Source organism: Arachis hypogaea, chromosome 17 (genome assembly GCF_003086295.3).
Source record: "Arachis hypogaea cultivar Tifrunner chromosome 17, arahy.Tifrunner.gnm2.J5K5, whole genome shotgun sequence".
Classification (NCBI taxonomy): Eukaryota; Viridiplantae; Streptophyta; class Magnoliopsida; order Fabales; family Fabaceae; genus Arachis; species Arachis hypogaea.
Window position 1 is genome coordinate 8,991,779 of NC_092052.1, and position 15,095 is coordinate 9,006,873.

The 15,095-nt window shown below is 30.3% G+C and overlaps 1 protein-coding gene across 1 annotated transcript; it reads right to left on the minus strand.

The window, feature by feature from the left end:
* Positions 1-1,838: 1,838 nt before the first annotated feature.
* On the minus strand, positions 1,839-5,931 carry LOC112762442 (uncharacterized). Its single transcript, XM_025808277.3, has 10 exons — positions 5,339-5,931; positions 4,938-5,097; positions 4,763-4,795; positions 4,624-4,674; positions 4,471-4,506; positions 4,263-4,353; positions 2,586-2,823; positions 2,412-2,502; positions 2,281-2,328; positions 1,839-2,170 (listed from the first exon to the last, which is right to left on the minus strand). The coding sequence occupies exons 2-10, from the start codon at positions 5,063-5,065 to the stop codon at positions 2,098-2,100; spliced, it is 789 nt and encodes a 262-aa protein (XP_025664062.1). The 5' UTR covers positions 5,066-5,097; positions 5,339-5,931; the 3' UTR covers positions 1,839-2,097.
* Positions 5,932-15,095: the final 9,164 nt, after the last annotated feature.

The following is a 15,095-nucleotide window of genomic DNA, read 5'->3' on the forward strand; positions in this document are numbered from 1 at the left end:
GTTTATTGTTGATAATTTGGTATTGCTAGATGCTGGTTATTGATTTATTGTTCAGTTTATTGCTGGATGCTGGTTATTGATTTATTGTTGAATGTTGATAACTTGGTAATTGGTATTGCTGGATTGCTGGTTATTGATTTATTGTGCAGTTTATTGCTGTTTTTTAATTTATTTGTTGTTGTGTTTCTGGCCTTGATTTATTGTATTTATTTATGTAGTTTGACGTCAGTTCAAGTGAGAATATGGGCGAATTCGGATTGCCGCCTGTTCCTCTTCCGAATGAATCAACAAGCATCAGATCTCCGACTGCATTGCCTCCTGTCCCAGCTCCTCATCGAAACACAAGGAAGCTTGCTAGTAGAGGCCGAGGGAAAAGGCGGGCTGTTGAAGAAGCTCCCGTTGATGACTCCGCTGAAACTGAGACCGACGAAGGTAAGAAAAAATCTTGTAGACCTAGGTCTTGGACATGGGATCACTTTACTAAAGATGAAACTAGTAATCCACAGTATCCTAGAACTAAATGTAATTGGTGTGGGGCTAGTTATACTTGTGATAGCAATGCAAAAAATTTTCGAAGGAAGCATTAGATCTTACCCAAAAGATTCTTTGTTTTCAAGATGTGATAAAAGATTCTGCCGTGTCATTTGATATTGATCGTTGTAGACAAGCGCTTGCTAGAATGATTATTGTGAATGAATTGCCTTTTTCGCATGTTGAGGGGGAGGGTTTTCGTTATTATACGAGTTGTTTGCAACCCAAATTTTCAATTCCTGGAAGGCTCACAGTTGCTAGGGATTGTTGGAAGCTTTATTTAAATAAAAAAATTAAGTTGAAGTCTGTTTTCTCTCAACCAAATCAAAATGTTTGTTTGACAACTGATTGTTGGTCATCTATGCAAAACTTGAACTATCTTTGCCTCACTGCTCATTATATTGATGCTAATTAGAAACTGCAAAAAAGAATCTTGAATTTTTGTGCTATCAAGAATCACAAGGGAGAAACAATTGGTAGGAAGATTGAGTGATGTTTGTTGAGCTAGGAGATATCCCAAGTTTTTTTTATCACTGTTGATAATGCTAGTTTAAATGATGTTGCACTTTCTTACTTGAAAAATGACTGTTGAACTATTAAACTTCTTTAATTGTCGTATTTGAATTCTGTTGTCATTAAGTTTCATTAGATCAAGAATTTGTTAGCTATTATGTATTTCTATTTGTCGATTTCAATGTTTTGACTTTGCATAATAGTATGGTAGTATTTTTTTTAATTGGTTGAAAAAATCGAACAAATCGAACCAAACCAAACCGATTTTAATTGATTTAGTTTGGTTCAGATAGCCTTGACAAAAAAACCGAACCAAACTGAACCGCAATTTAATTAGACGATCAGATGGGATGGCTTTTCCCTCAAAAACTGAATCAAATCGCACCGCGAACACCTCTACTTGCTACTATCGCTACTATCTTACCTTAACTAAACCATCTAAATCCCAACTAGATTTCGAAATGTTACTAATCTTCTTGGCACAATAAAAAAGCATACACTGCATTTCTGCAGACATTGTCTTCTACACCGACAAATATTAAAACTATGATTCATAATTAATATTTTCACATCGCAACCAAATATTAATAAATTTTTATTTTAGAAAATACACAAGTTAAAATAATTAAAAATTTGATACTTTCGGCCTAAATTACCACTATTTGTCTCTTTTTTATCAAAGAAAAAAATGTCTTGATTTCTTCTTTCATTCTTGAATAAGTGATAATTTAGCAATTATGCAGGAAATTTTTGGACATCAAAAGTTTTTTTTTTTTTTTTGTGAATCATTGTGGTTCTGGTATGAATATGAAGGTTTTCATTAATTGTTCATGGAGTCTTAAAAGAGAATTCTCAATACTAAAAATAAAGAAGACCGCACTAAAAAAAGTCGAATTCTACATAAAAGAAAAATTATAGTAGAATATTCAAGAAGTCTAAGGCCTGTAAAGATCCAGCCAGATAAAGATAAGTGTGCTGACTTGAGATTTTGGCATTATAACCTGAAGTGCTTTCAAGATCGGACGTTGGTCCTTAAAGTCTTCTAAGGTAGGTTCAACGCCTTCTCCTAGATTCTGCTAATGCTCCTCTGATTTCTTTTTTAGGGGGATTAGGGTCCGAGTAACCACTACATAAAACATACAAAGACAAGCAACATAGTAAATCAAACACCATCCACCACATATTATATGCATGGGATAGATATGATAAAAAAGGAAACCATAAAATGATTCTCACTCCCAGTAGTCTGAATCCGAATCTTCTCCATCAGCTTCAGCTTGCTTGCTTCAATGTCAAAATAAAAAGAGAGCAGTCATTATAATGTCACACACACACACACGATTTAAAAGATAGTAATAAAATAAGACCTCAATTCTAATGATCTTGACTCGATAGCATTCCCATTTGCAAGACCACAATATTTACAGCACAAGGGAACGATTCGCCTAATATCCAAACCTACAACATACTCCAAAAAGTGAAAGTCAGACGGTTTGATAAATTCTGGAGGTAAAGTAAAAAAAAAAAATCAGAAAAGATACCTCTCAATGGAGGTCCTTCTCCTTCAAAAGGCTCACAGTAATCTACATGAGTATCCTTTTTGGGTGCTTGATGGATCCGGGCATAAAAGTGCTTAACAGGAACATCATCATCCGGTGAGTTCTGCATGTATTCAAAAGATTTTGGCACACCCAAAATGTGCAGTTGATGAAAATCACCAACTTTTTCAAAAGCCGTCATAATCCCATTCGCATAATCATAAACTTTGTACTGTTCTTCCTGAAAAACAAATAGTAGCAACAGAAGTTTTTAAAAATCAAAGTAACAACCAAAACTAAAGGAAATCTTGTAATACACAGCATTGGAAAACTCCATTTTATCCCTTGTTTCTTTTAAATTTGCCTACGTCCCTGTCTCTCCCTGCTCTCAATCCCAAATCAGTGAATGAATTACAGTATCAAACATTCATTGCGATTATTTGCTTACTTCTCTGCGAACCATCGGTTCAAGAAGAGTAAAATTCTAGGATTATGTAAAGCACATTTTGATGGTTTCATATTGCATTTTGGATTCTGCAATTTTTAGCAATAGCAATAAACCCATAGTTGAAAACTTGCAATGCCATAGAAACACTTTAAAACTATTAATATTACAATGATGATTATATACCTACTCTCTAAATTAGCCCTAATAACAACTTCAGTCACCATTACTATTTGTTCATTCAGTTTTCCATTTCCATTACTCTTCGTTGCCTCTACTGCAATCACCGCCTTCTTCCTCAAAGGCACCTTCCCAGCATTGTCCTCAAGATCAACAATGCCCTCTAGCTCTATCTCCACAGCACTCTCCCATTCATGTACCTCCTCAAAATCATAAACCTCACACTCCCCGTTACTATTAACCTCATTTTCCAAAACCTCGCCTTTCAACACCCCAACAACCTTCTCACACCAATCAAAATCAAATTCCAATTCACCACCATCAACATCACCTTCAGGAAAACCCTCACTCCTACCCAAATCCCTAATTTTCTTCACAAAACCACACATGAATTTAACTCACAAAACCCTTACTAGAGCAACTACGTTGTGGATTTTCACGCAGGTTCAACAACGAAAGTTCATGCAGATACACTTTCTCAGTTGGCAGAGTAAAAACGACAACAGATACAACACAAATAATAGTGAGAGCTTAAAAAGATAAATCAGAAGTGGTGAACATGGAGTGGTGTAAGGCGGGGTTTTCGGGTAAGTGATGGTATGGTCCGGTGGGAGAGGGCTGAAGGGATGGGGGAGAATTGGGTTCGTGAAAGAAGAGGTGAAAAAGGTTGACAATTGAGAAATTTAATATACATTGAATAAGGATATATAGATATTTTAAGAAGACGATGAAGATGAAACACTTCAAAAACGAATAAGAAGAAGAAGAAGAGGCACGGAAAAAGAAGAAGGAGAAGAAAAAGAGGAGGCATGAAGAAAGAAAAAGAATAAGAAATAAATAACTTGTATGAAAAACGTTTGTATGTGGAGATTTTCTCTTATTTTAATCATTTTGAAAAGTTTTTACGGACCATTGGAAGTCCAAAACATCCTTGGACCAACGTAACATTAACCAACTTAGTATTGTTCTCCCTAAATAACAAATAACAGCAACGGATTTTTTTCTGACATAAAAGTAACATAACTAAAGAAAAAATGACAGAGAAGTTAATTAACCTCTTTTAGCATTTTGTTGTAGTGTTGCATTGCCACCAATGGATAAGGTTGAAACATCTCCATATAACATAATCTACTTTGTCTCTGTGTTCTATAGGAGTTCAGAATTTTTAGAGAAAAAATGGGGGGTAAATAACAAATTGTTACACTGCAAAAGATATCATTTGTGAAACAAAAATAAATAAAAAAAGAGTTCAAGTGCACTTACTCTTTACTACTTATACAACGATTTGGCCGTTGATTTCTTCAAACAAAATGGATTTGCGAGAGATAAATATATAAATGGATTTGTGAGAGAGAGAAATATATATAAACTGATATAACCTACTATTACAAAAAAAAGAATTTAAGTTTGACTCACCCTAGTTCCTCATCAGTGCCTCTAAGTATTGAGGGTCCACAAGGCTTTTGTCTTTGGTGAATAAACAAGATTTATTTGCAAGAAAAAGTATTAATATTATCATAATTGGAGGAAAAAAACAGGATTCAAGTTTACTCACACTTTTTTAACGGAGGGCCTACAAGGCTTTTGACTTTGATTGCAAGCAAAATTGATTTGTAAAGGAAAAACATAAAGAAAAAAAAAACAATATATCACTAATTTGGCAGGAATGATAATTAAGTAAACAAATAATAATTAGAAGAGAAAGCATGAAGCTTGTAACAAGTAACAACCATGACTGGTGATGATGATTTGCGGAGCTATTATAGACTGGAACTCCTCGGCGTAACCTCAAAAGGCGGTTACCGATTATACGACCACGAGATCGCAGATTGTATCGCGTTGATGGTGATGGTTCCATGCCACCTTCGAACTCCAATTTTTCTAGGGTTTCTGAAAACACAAAACAGATAAAACCTTTTAGAGAATCAAGGAACAGGAGCTTAATTGTATCATTATGTCTGGGATATATAGAACCGGAGAACGTGGGAAGGCTAGTGTGCAAGATGAAGCCCTAGATATTATTCTTTATTAAATTTTACTTCGCATGTTAATCAACAACGTGAATGGGAAGAAGAATCAAACACAAGAAAATAAAATTTAAAAAAAAACGAATTGGGAGGAAGAAAATTACCTGGTTGGAGAGAAAGGTTATTTTGCAGCGTCGGGTAAGAAGTGAAAAATGAATAGGGATTAGGGAAATTCCATGGTGTTTACACTCAAAATCATCATGTGATGCTGATAATAGGTGGTGCATTATAAGACTGCTACGTGTGTGGAAAATGTGCCTGTCTCTGGTACGCTGTTCATAGCTCCGGCATTGTGATGGAGGGTCAGGGGCTCCTGTTTCCATTATTTTGATAGTAATTAATTAAGTATAATTATTAATTAAGTTTTTTTTCGATAAACAAAGGGGCTTTACGCCCAACAAAAGAAAAAACTAACAACTAAAAATTAGCCTTGGCAACATAGTGCCCCTAATGTCTTCATCAAGAATTCTTTTTAACTCTCCTAGGGGTTGATCAATGAACACAAATTTTGGGTATATGTCTAAACTTTTCTTGGCGAGCTAATCTACGGCTCTGTTTCCTTCCCTGTAAGTGTGCTTGATCTTAATCTGCCAGTCTCTTTTCATGAACTCTCCTATGCTACGCACCAAAGCTTCAGGATGTTCCTCTATTTTTTCTTTATGAACCAGAATTTCTATCGCAGATTTAAAATCTGATTCTATAATAACTTTTCGAATCCCTATGTCCCAAGCAGGGACGGACCCAGTAGTAAAGAAGAGGGGGCACTTGCCCCCACAGTGTTTTAATTTTTTTTTTAAAATATAGTTATATATAATATGCCCCCACTTCAAATTTTAAATAACCCCACTATAAATAAATTAAATTCAATTAGCTAAAGTTTCAAATTCACTTTTTTTATTTCTCTATCATTTTAATTATTATTTAACCTAATCAAATTTAATTCTTGTGTCGTCACTCCTTTATTCCCTTAAACCCTCTTTTTATTTTTATATTTTCAACGTTTTTTTCTATTCCTTATCTAGTGGTCATCTTCTCTTCATCAAAAAATAAATTTTAAATTTTTTATGTTTTTTATATAGTTCTCCATGACCCTATGTATCTTTCAATTTAATTGTTTCTCTTTTTGATATTTTCAATTACAAATTTTAATTCAAACAAGTGTAGTTTAAGTATTAATCTAATATTTTATTTTGTTCGTGACTTTATATATTTTATTTTATTTTTGATTTATTCATTTTTATTACCTATTTTTTATCTTTTGTTCTATTATATGTATCTATATTGTGTATAAAATTTTAAAATAAATTGATTAATTTACTAATTTAGAATAAATTTTTTATTTTTAGAAATAGTAATAGAAAAATATTTTAATTACAATACATAATTAAATAGATGTATAAAATCTTTCATCTAACATTATATCAAAATTAAATTAAAAAATATAATAAATTTAATTATTTTAAAAAGAAAGAAAGAAAAAATTGTGAATTATGTTTCTGTTATTTTATATAAACATACTTTTCGTATACAGATTTAATTTTTTTAGTATTTATATATAATTCTAGTTTCAAATTATAAATATTAGTGTATCATTAAGCGCTAATATACTAATTAATTTAGTCTTTTATTATTAAATGTGTATAAAAAATTAGTTAGGATAATAAGGTATTTATAATTTAATTAAAATATTTTAAGTTCAAATTTTAGAAATAAAAAATATTTTTTTATAAATTATATATAATGAATAGTATTTTAAGAATGAAAATGTTCACTAACTCTTTAATTTTTATATCTCTATATAATTAATAATATTTAACAAAATTTATTTTAGTATATATATTTTTTTGCCCCCACTCTTAAAATTTTCTGGCTCCGTCAATGGTCCCAAGCAACCTTCAATCCATGATATATACCTCTTAACTCAGCTATATATGCTGTACATTTTCTAATATTGAGCATAAAGTCTGTAACCCATCTTCCTAAGTGGTTTCTCAATAAGCCACCGCATTTCGTAATGTCAAGATTTTTATCTGCTGCTCCATCTGTGTTAAGTTTAATCCAGTCTTGTAGCGGTTCCTTCTAGCCAACATGAATCTCTATAATTATTAATTAAGTTGTAATCTAATAAAATGGATTGGGCCGTGCACAAGACTCTGGAAATTGGGGTTTTTTTTTATTTGTAGTAGCATATTGAGTAATTTGCGCAGAATTATAACTTAAAAATTTTTAATGTCTTCATTCAAGTGAAAAATGTTTGTTGGCCACCTTTTTTTAAAAAGGACATTCTATCTTCATCCTGTATCAAATTGAAAGAACACTCAAAGTAATATTTATTTTTTATGAGAGTATGAGAGACAAATTTGACTTAATAAAATTGCAAAATACAAAATACAGACATTTAACTCAAACAATATTAATTTTGACTTACAAATTCTTAATTGAGTAAAAAATATAAAATATAAAATATAAATTTTTAATTAGATTATACTAATTTTGACTTGCAAAGATTGAATTTTTGGTGTGAAAAAAAGAAAAATAAAAAAAAATTCATAACGAATTAAGAAATCACCTAATACAAATAAATATTCTCGATGCATAAAACTAAAAAAAATGGAGTACTGTACACAAAACAGAAATTTAAACTTACGAAAGGTTAACATATATTGTGGTGTGCGACGCCAGTCACATTGACTTCTTTTTCAACCTGTTGCAATAATAAAGTGTTCAACTATTTCATTCATCGCCAAAAAAAGTTTTTATAAGCATATCCATGCATTAAGAGTGCTCCAATGTGAAAATGTTAAATTTTTGTGGTTGACTTTTGTCAACTCATAATACCTCCATGATTGTGACTTGCAATTGGGTGGAGGTTCAACACGCTTTTAATGTAAATTTTGTTAATAATTATTTTAGGAGCACCACTCAATATTATTTATTTTGAAAAAAATATAACTTTAATACATTTCGTATATGATAGTAAATGATTTGAATACTTATTAGCTGAATCTTTAATTTACGTGGCTTTTTTTTCTATGTGCTTTTATTATTGGTCATTTCCAAAATAATGTTTTGCTTAGGATTGCTCACAAATTAATTTTCAATGTATATTAAAAGATATCAAGCTATAAAAATAATTCATTATAAATTAAAAAAAAATTGTGCAAGATTAACTAATTAGAAGCTATAGGAATTAGATAATTCTTAGTGGTAGACATTATTTATGTACACACACTCACACACATTACATGAATTTTTTTTCCATAAAACTTGAACCCAGATATAGTTATTAAAGAGGCATATGATACGCCATTTAATCAAACCTCCAACAAGGCAACAATCACATATTAGTACTAATTTAAGTTATAATTCTATGTAAACTATCCAATTTATCTCCCACCAAAAAGCAAAAGCCCCCATTTTCACTGTCTTCTGCGTGGTCCAATCCACTTTCGTTAGACAACAAATTAGTTATACCTAATTAATTACCATCAAAATAACAAAAACAAGACCCCTTGGCCCTCCATCAGACCATCACAATGCCACTATGAACGACATACCAGAAGCAGCACATTTTTTACGCACGCGGCGGTTTTATAATACAACATCTATTAACAGCATCATATGATGATTGAGTGTAAGCACCGTAAACAGTGACGGACCCAGAAAATTTATGGTAAGGGGGCAAAAATAATTCACATTATTATCAAAAGATATATTAATTTAAATTTAAAAAGAGCTCTTTTATAAAAGCATTACTACTCGCACTATCAGATTTCATAAGATAATAATAGAGATAAAAAACAGCATCTTATGAAATACTATATTCCAATTAATTGCTAAATTCATCAAACCAATCAGCATTAAATTTACCAAAAAAAGTCCCAAAATATGTTTGTAGAAAATTATATTCTCTTGGTTGACAATGATCTTTTCACAAATAAATTTGTCTAATTTCATCTCTGTCATTTATATCATAATTTAAAATTTTGGGTCGTTGTTCAGGATCAACTATGAAACTTTTTACATTGAATTTTAAAAACTTTTTTTTATTAGAAGAGACTAATGAAGTGACTTCAGATTCTAGTGGTAGCTTTCTTTTAAAATATTTTTCCATTATTATTTCTAAAAATAAAAAATATATATTCTAAATTAGTAAATTGATCGATTCACTTTAGAAATTTATATGCAACATAATTATATATAATAGAATAGAATAAAAGATAAACAAATAAATAATAAGGATCACTAAATCAAAAATAAAATAAAATATATAAATTCATGAAGAGAATATAAAAATAGATTAATACCTAAACTATAATTGTTTGAATTAAAATTTGCAATCGAAAATATGAAAAGAGAAACAATAAAATTGAAAAAAAAACATAAAATCATAGAGAGCTGTATAAAACAAAATAGAGAATTTAAAATTTACCTGTTGATGAAGACAAGATGACCACTAAACAAGGAATAGAAAAAAAATGTTGAAAATATGAAACTAAGAAGAGAGTTTAAGAGAATAAATGAGTGACGACTAGGATTTGAGAATGAGAGAAGACTAAATTTAATTAGGTTAACTCATAATCAAAATGATAGCAAGATAAAATGGATTCAAGGTTTTAAATAATTAGTTTAATTTATTTGTAATGGGATCATTTAAAATTTAAAATGGGGGCATATTATATATGTATATATTTTTTTTTGTTTAAAAAAATTAAATGAGAGTGGGGGCAAGTGCCCCCCATGGTTCCATGTAGGTCCGTGCCTGACCGTAAAATTTTTCAATTAGGGTTATAGCATTATGCTCCTAGTGCATCCTCTCAAAATTTTTTTAATGATTAATTAGTAAAGTGTAATTTTTTATTATTTAATATATGCTTTTACTTTTTACATATTTTTTTGTTTTACTTAATAAATATAAAACGAGGCACTACACTTTATTAAATAATTAAAAAAATAAAGATAAAAATTTATTTAACTCCTCATCTTAAACATTACATGCTTTATGCTTATCCACATCATACTCACACGGTCACATATACAATATTAAAAGTTTTATCTATTATTCAAAATTCCAAATACACTTAGACCCCATTTAAAAAATAGTAATTTTTTTTTTTAATTTTTGAATTATAAAAAGTTATATTTCGTGTGTTTGGTATCATTTTTGAGAAACACTTTTAATTCTTCGAGAAATTAATGGAGAGCTTTTAAAAAAATAGAAAAATATGACTTCTTTTTCAAAAATTATTTTATCACTTCTATTAAAAATTTTTTTACTTTAAAATAAAGAGACAATTGTACTATTTTTATTTTTAGTTTTGTGAAAAATATTTTTTGTTTCTGCTAAAAATATTGGGCCTCCACCATCATTTTAACGCAATGTTCTATCTGCTAAAAGTACTGGTCTTCCACCATTTTCACGCAATGTTCCATCTGCTAGAAATGCTAGTCTTCCACCATTTTTTTTTCTAAATAGGGTCATTCCCTTAATTTACACTATCTCTCCATTTATGTATCTCTTTATGTACAAAATATTTGTTTGATTTTTTTTATGTTTTTTCTCAACAAATTCATAAAAGTGACAAGTCCGGAAAAAATTTAAAACTGATTGAAATGAACAAAATACTATTATATTCATGAAAATATGTAAAAAAGAGATGGTGGTTGGAAATAGACCCGAAACACATTTTAACAAAACTCAACAAATTTGGAAACAAAAGTCTTGAAATTAAAGAGACTTGTTTAAATTATAAGTATAAATAATTTAAGAATAAGTGGGATTGGATTATGTAAAATTAACATTCAATATTAAAAGATATCTGTTATCATCGTTATTTTAATATCTATTCTCTTGTGTAAAATAAATGGTATTTTTTGAGTCATTTATCCAAACACTATAATTTTAAAATAAGTATTTTTATAACTAAAAATTCAATTACAAAATAACTTATTCATAAACTGCTATTAATAAAAGTCCTTATATTTTAAACTCTTTTTTAAAAAAAATTTATTTAAAAAATTTACCCAAATGAGACCTTAGAACTTATTTAGGTAAATTTTTAAAAAATATATTTTTTAGTTATATTTTTTTAAAAATTTATTAAAAAAATAAAAAATCATAATTAAATATTTTATAAAAAAATATTTTTATTTATCAATTATATTTAAATATAATAATATAAAAAATATTTTATTTTAAAAATACTTGTGCCATCTTCTTCGTGAACCATTCCTATTTCAACAAATCTGTAGCATCTCATCCTTTTATTGGTGTTTTTTAAACCAAGCATCATACACAGCAAATTTAAGATAGTTTTACCCCGATTTTTTTAAATAATAAAATAAATATTTTAATTACTGAAATATAAATTTTGGAATATTTTTATTGAAAAACATCACATCTCTTATATTATTTATAGTGTAAACAAAATAAATTAACACGTATTTTATTTATACTGTAAACGTGATAAGGCCAAGAAAAGAGATAAGAGGATAATTATGATATTTACACTATAAACGAGATATGTTAAGACAAATTTTCAACGACTATAAAAGGATGTGAAAATCTTTGTATTCTCCACAAATATTTCACTACTTCTTTGCTACATATTGCTTCCAAAAATAAGCTAAAATTTCTAGTAGTAGTGATTTCTTGGTTGTAAGTGTGAATCTGAATTGCCGTATAATAAATAGTGATAATAGAATGACATTTGAGTGTGAGAATTTCATTCTGTTGCGTACCCAGCCAGTAAGTTTATTAACGGAATTGAAGAGTCTGATATTGAGTAGCGTCGGTGATAGTGGGAGAAAAGAGATCGGAAGGGTGGAGTATAGGTTGCTAGCACCGATGGAAAATAGAATTTTTTGGTTTCGTCTATTTTGACTCCATGGCTACGAGCATGTGCGCCTGATGTTTGACGTCCATGGGAGAATCATGGCAGAGTAAGTGATGGAGCTTTCTGCGGAGGTTGGCGATGTCGGTGGCGGTGGATCTGGGTCGTCAGACTTCTTCCAGGATGACCCACCTCTCGCACCACCACCAATTCATGTTGCTAGTCCAGTGGTAAACATGGAGGTCGACGGTGAGGACTCCGACGAGGAGTATGTTGCGGATAGCAACGAGAGCGGTTCCTCCGAGGATGATGATGAGGAAGAGTTTGTACCGGAGACCCCAGTTGAGGCATCACGTAGGTATCTTCTGCCTCTCCCGCATCCAATTTCGGCCTTGTTATCTATACCCAGTCACTATAGTACGTTGGATCTGGATGCAATGCAAGAGAAGAAATCATTTTCCAACACGGGTGAGAAAGATTACAACTTGGACAGTGGGGTAGAGTTTAGGGTTGGCCACAGATTCAAAAGTAGAGATGCAGTAATGCAGGGTGTTAAGAATTACAGCATTTGCAGAAGTGCTGAATATTGAGTAATAGAGTTAGATCGATTAAAGTACCATGTGCATTGCCGACAGTTATAGTTGTTATGCTTGTTGAACCTGTTTATCACTGTTGTTCTATTTCGCTAGGAAGGTACGTAAGGTGGGAGGAGCACACACGTGTTTAGCACCCACAATGTCGCAGGACTACCGACAGTTGGACAGCAGTCTTATCTGCCGTGTCATCCTCCCGTTGATACAATCAAACCCATCCGTCAGTATCTCAGTCTTACAAGATGCAGTTAGGCAGAGCTATCACTTCAAACCCTCGTACAGGAAGGTCTGGATGGCAAAATAAAAGGCGATTGCATAGATATACGATGACTGTGAGGAGTCTTACAATAAGATGTCGAAGTTGTTGCAAGCGCTGCAAAGTTGTTATCCTGAAACTATATGTGAGATCAGCGTTGCACCGTACTATGATGGGCACCTCGTGGTGCGTGACTGCAGCATATTTGATAAGGTATTTTGAGCATTCTCTCCTTGCGTCGAGGCTTTTAAGCATTGCAAGCCGTTTGTCTTCGTCGATGATACACATCTGTATAAAAAATATGGTGGTATTCTACTTATCGCAGTTGCACAAGACAGTATTTTGCTTGTTGAATCTGAAACGATGGAATTATGGTCTTTCTTTTTTACTAATTTAAGGCAACACGTCACCACACAGAAAAACCTGCTAATTATTTCTAATAGATTTCAAGCGATCAAGGTTGCATTTATATTTGATTTTTTTTTTTTAAGTTAGCGAGCTAATTTTTCGGCCGGCTAATCTGCCACAAAACATGATGGATCAAGAATCTAAGTTCATTTTATCTTGGCAAATTACCTCATCTCGTTTAGTTTTATATATGGTAGAATGAGATGGATAATCTGCTTTCACACCCCAAATGAAGAGTATATATTTTATGTCGATAGAGTCATACATGAGGCAAGTAATTACAAAAGTTTTAGCTAATTAATCTTCTAAGAATGTATATCAAGGACTCGAGAGCCAAGATGTTAAAGGTTAAAAGAATTTTAGTAAACAAATTAAAAATTTAAAAATTTTAAGATATTATTATATAAAAATAATAAGAAATATAAAGTGAGTTAAAAATATTATTGTTTTCTTATTTTTTATTTAAAAGGATAAAAATAATTAAATTTTTTTGTCAACAATATCACAAAAAAAACTTGTCAACAAAAGTAGGGGTTTTCATATAGATTGGATCCGATTCGCATATCCACGGTATTTATCCGAATCTAATTCAAAAATTGCAGATATGAATCTGATTCGCAAGATTATCGGATTCGATCCGATCTGATCTGCACACTAATAGAATCGGATATGAGCATTTTGGATAGGTATCCACATATTCACGGATCCACAAAAAATAAATGAAAAATAAATATTCTTTTTATATTTTTTTGAACTAATAATTATTATTATATGTTATATTATTTTATTTTTATTATTTAAAAAAATATGTTTAATAATGTTTTAAGAATAAATATGTTTAAAAAAAATTTATTGATTTTTTGAATAAAAATAAATTTTTAAAAATATTTTTATATTTTAAAAATATATCCAATATCAAATCCGATCTGCAAATATGTGAATTAGATATGATTGGATCCAAATTTAAAAAATGTGAATATTAGATCCAATCTGATATATCTTTAAAATATAATTTTAGTATAAATCAGATCGAGATTTTGATCATATTGAATCCGCCTTTACCCTTAAACAAAAGTCATAAAAGAAGTGCATATTATAGGAAACGTTTCACGTGAAGTACAGTACGGGCTAGGTATACTAGTGAAGCATGTACGAGTAAGTTTCAATTTTCTTTTTGTCATTTAGGTGGGGTGTGAATGACTATTCTACCTTTATTTTTTAATAAAAAAAGTTTGTTATGCACAGCTCTCAAATGAAAGAGACAAGTTTTGAATTGGGGTCTTTTGGTTTGTGGTTAGGATAGAAAATAGAAAGAGTAAAGAGAAATAGATCATCATCAAATGCATAAACCACGAAAATTGTCTAAAACAAAATTAAAAGAAAGTAAATAGTGTCTATATTATTTAATCATAAAAATTAATATCAGAATAGATAAAAAATAATAGACTTAGAAAAATACTATTGAAATGTTTTATTGAATTTAAGATGTAAGATTTTCCAAAGACGCATGGCTTCTTTACCTTTCAAAAATGTAGTTAGGTAACTCAAGAAAATATTATGTGAATATAATTCAATTTTGGTCCTTTAAATTTTCCTTTATTACAATCTCACTGTGCATATTATTGTCGATTTAAGAATTATATGATTAAATATATTACATTCATTTTATATGTTATGTTACTACGAAATAACCTCACTATAATCATAACAATTTTAAACTAACTTAAATCTATTTTAATTTTTTATTATTAGTTTTAGAAATTATTATTAC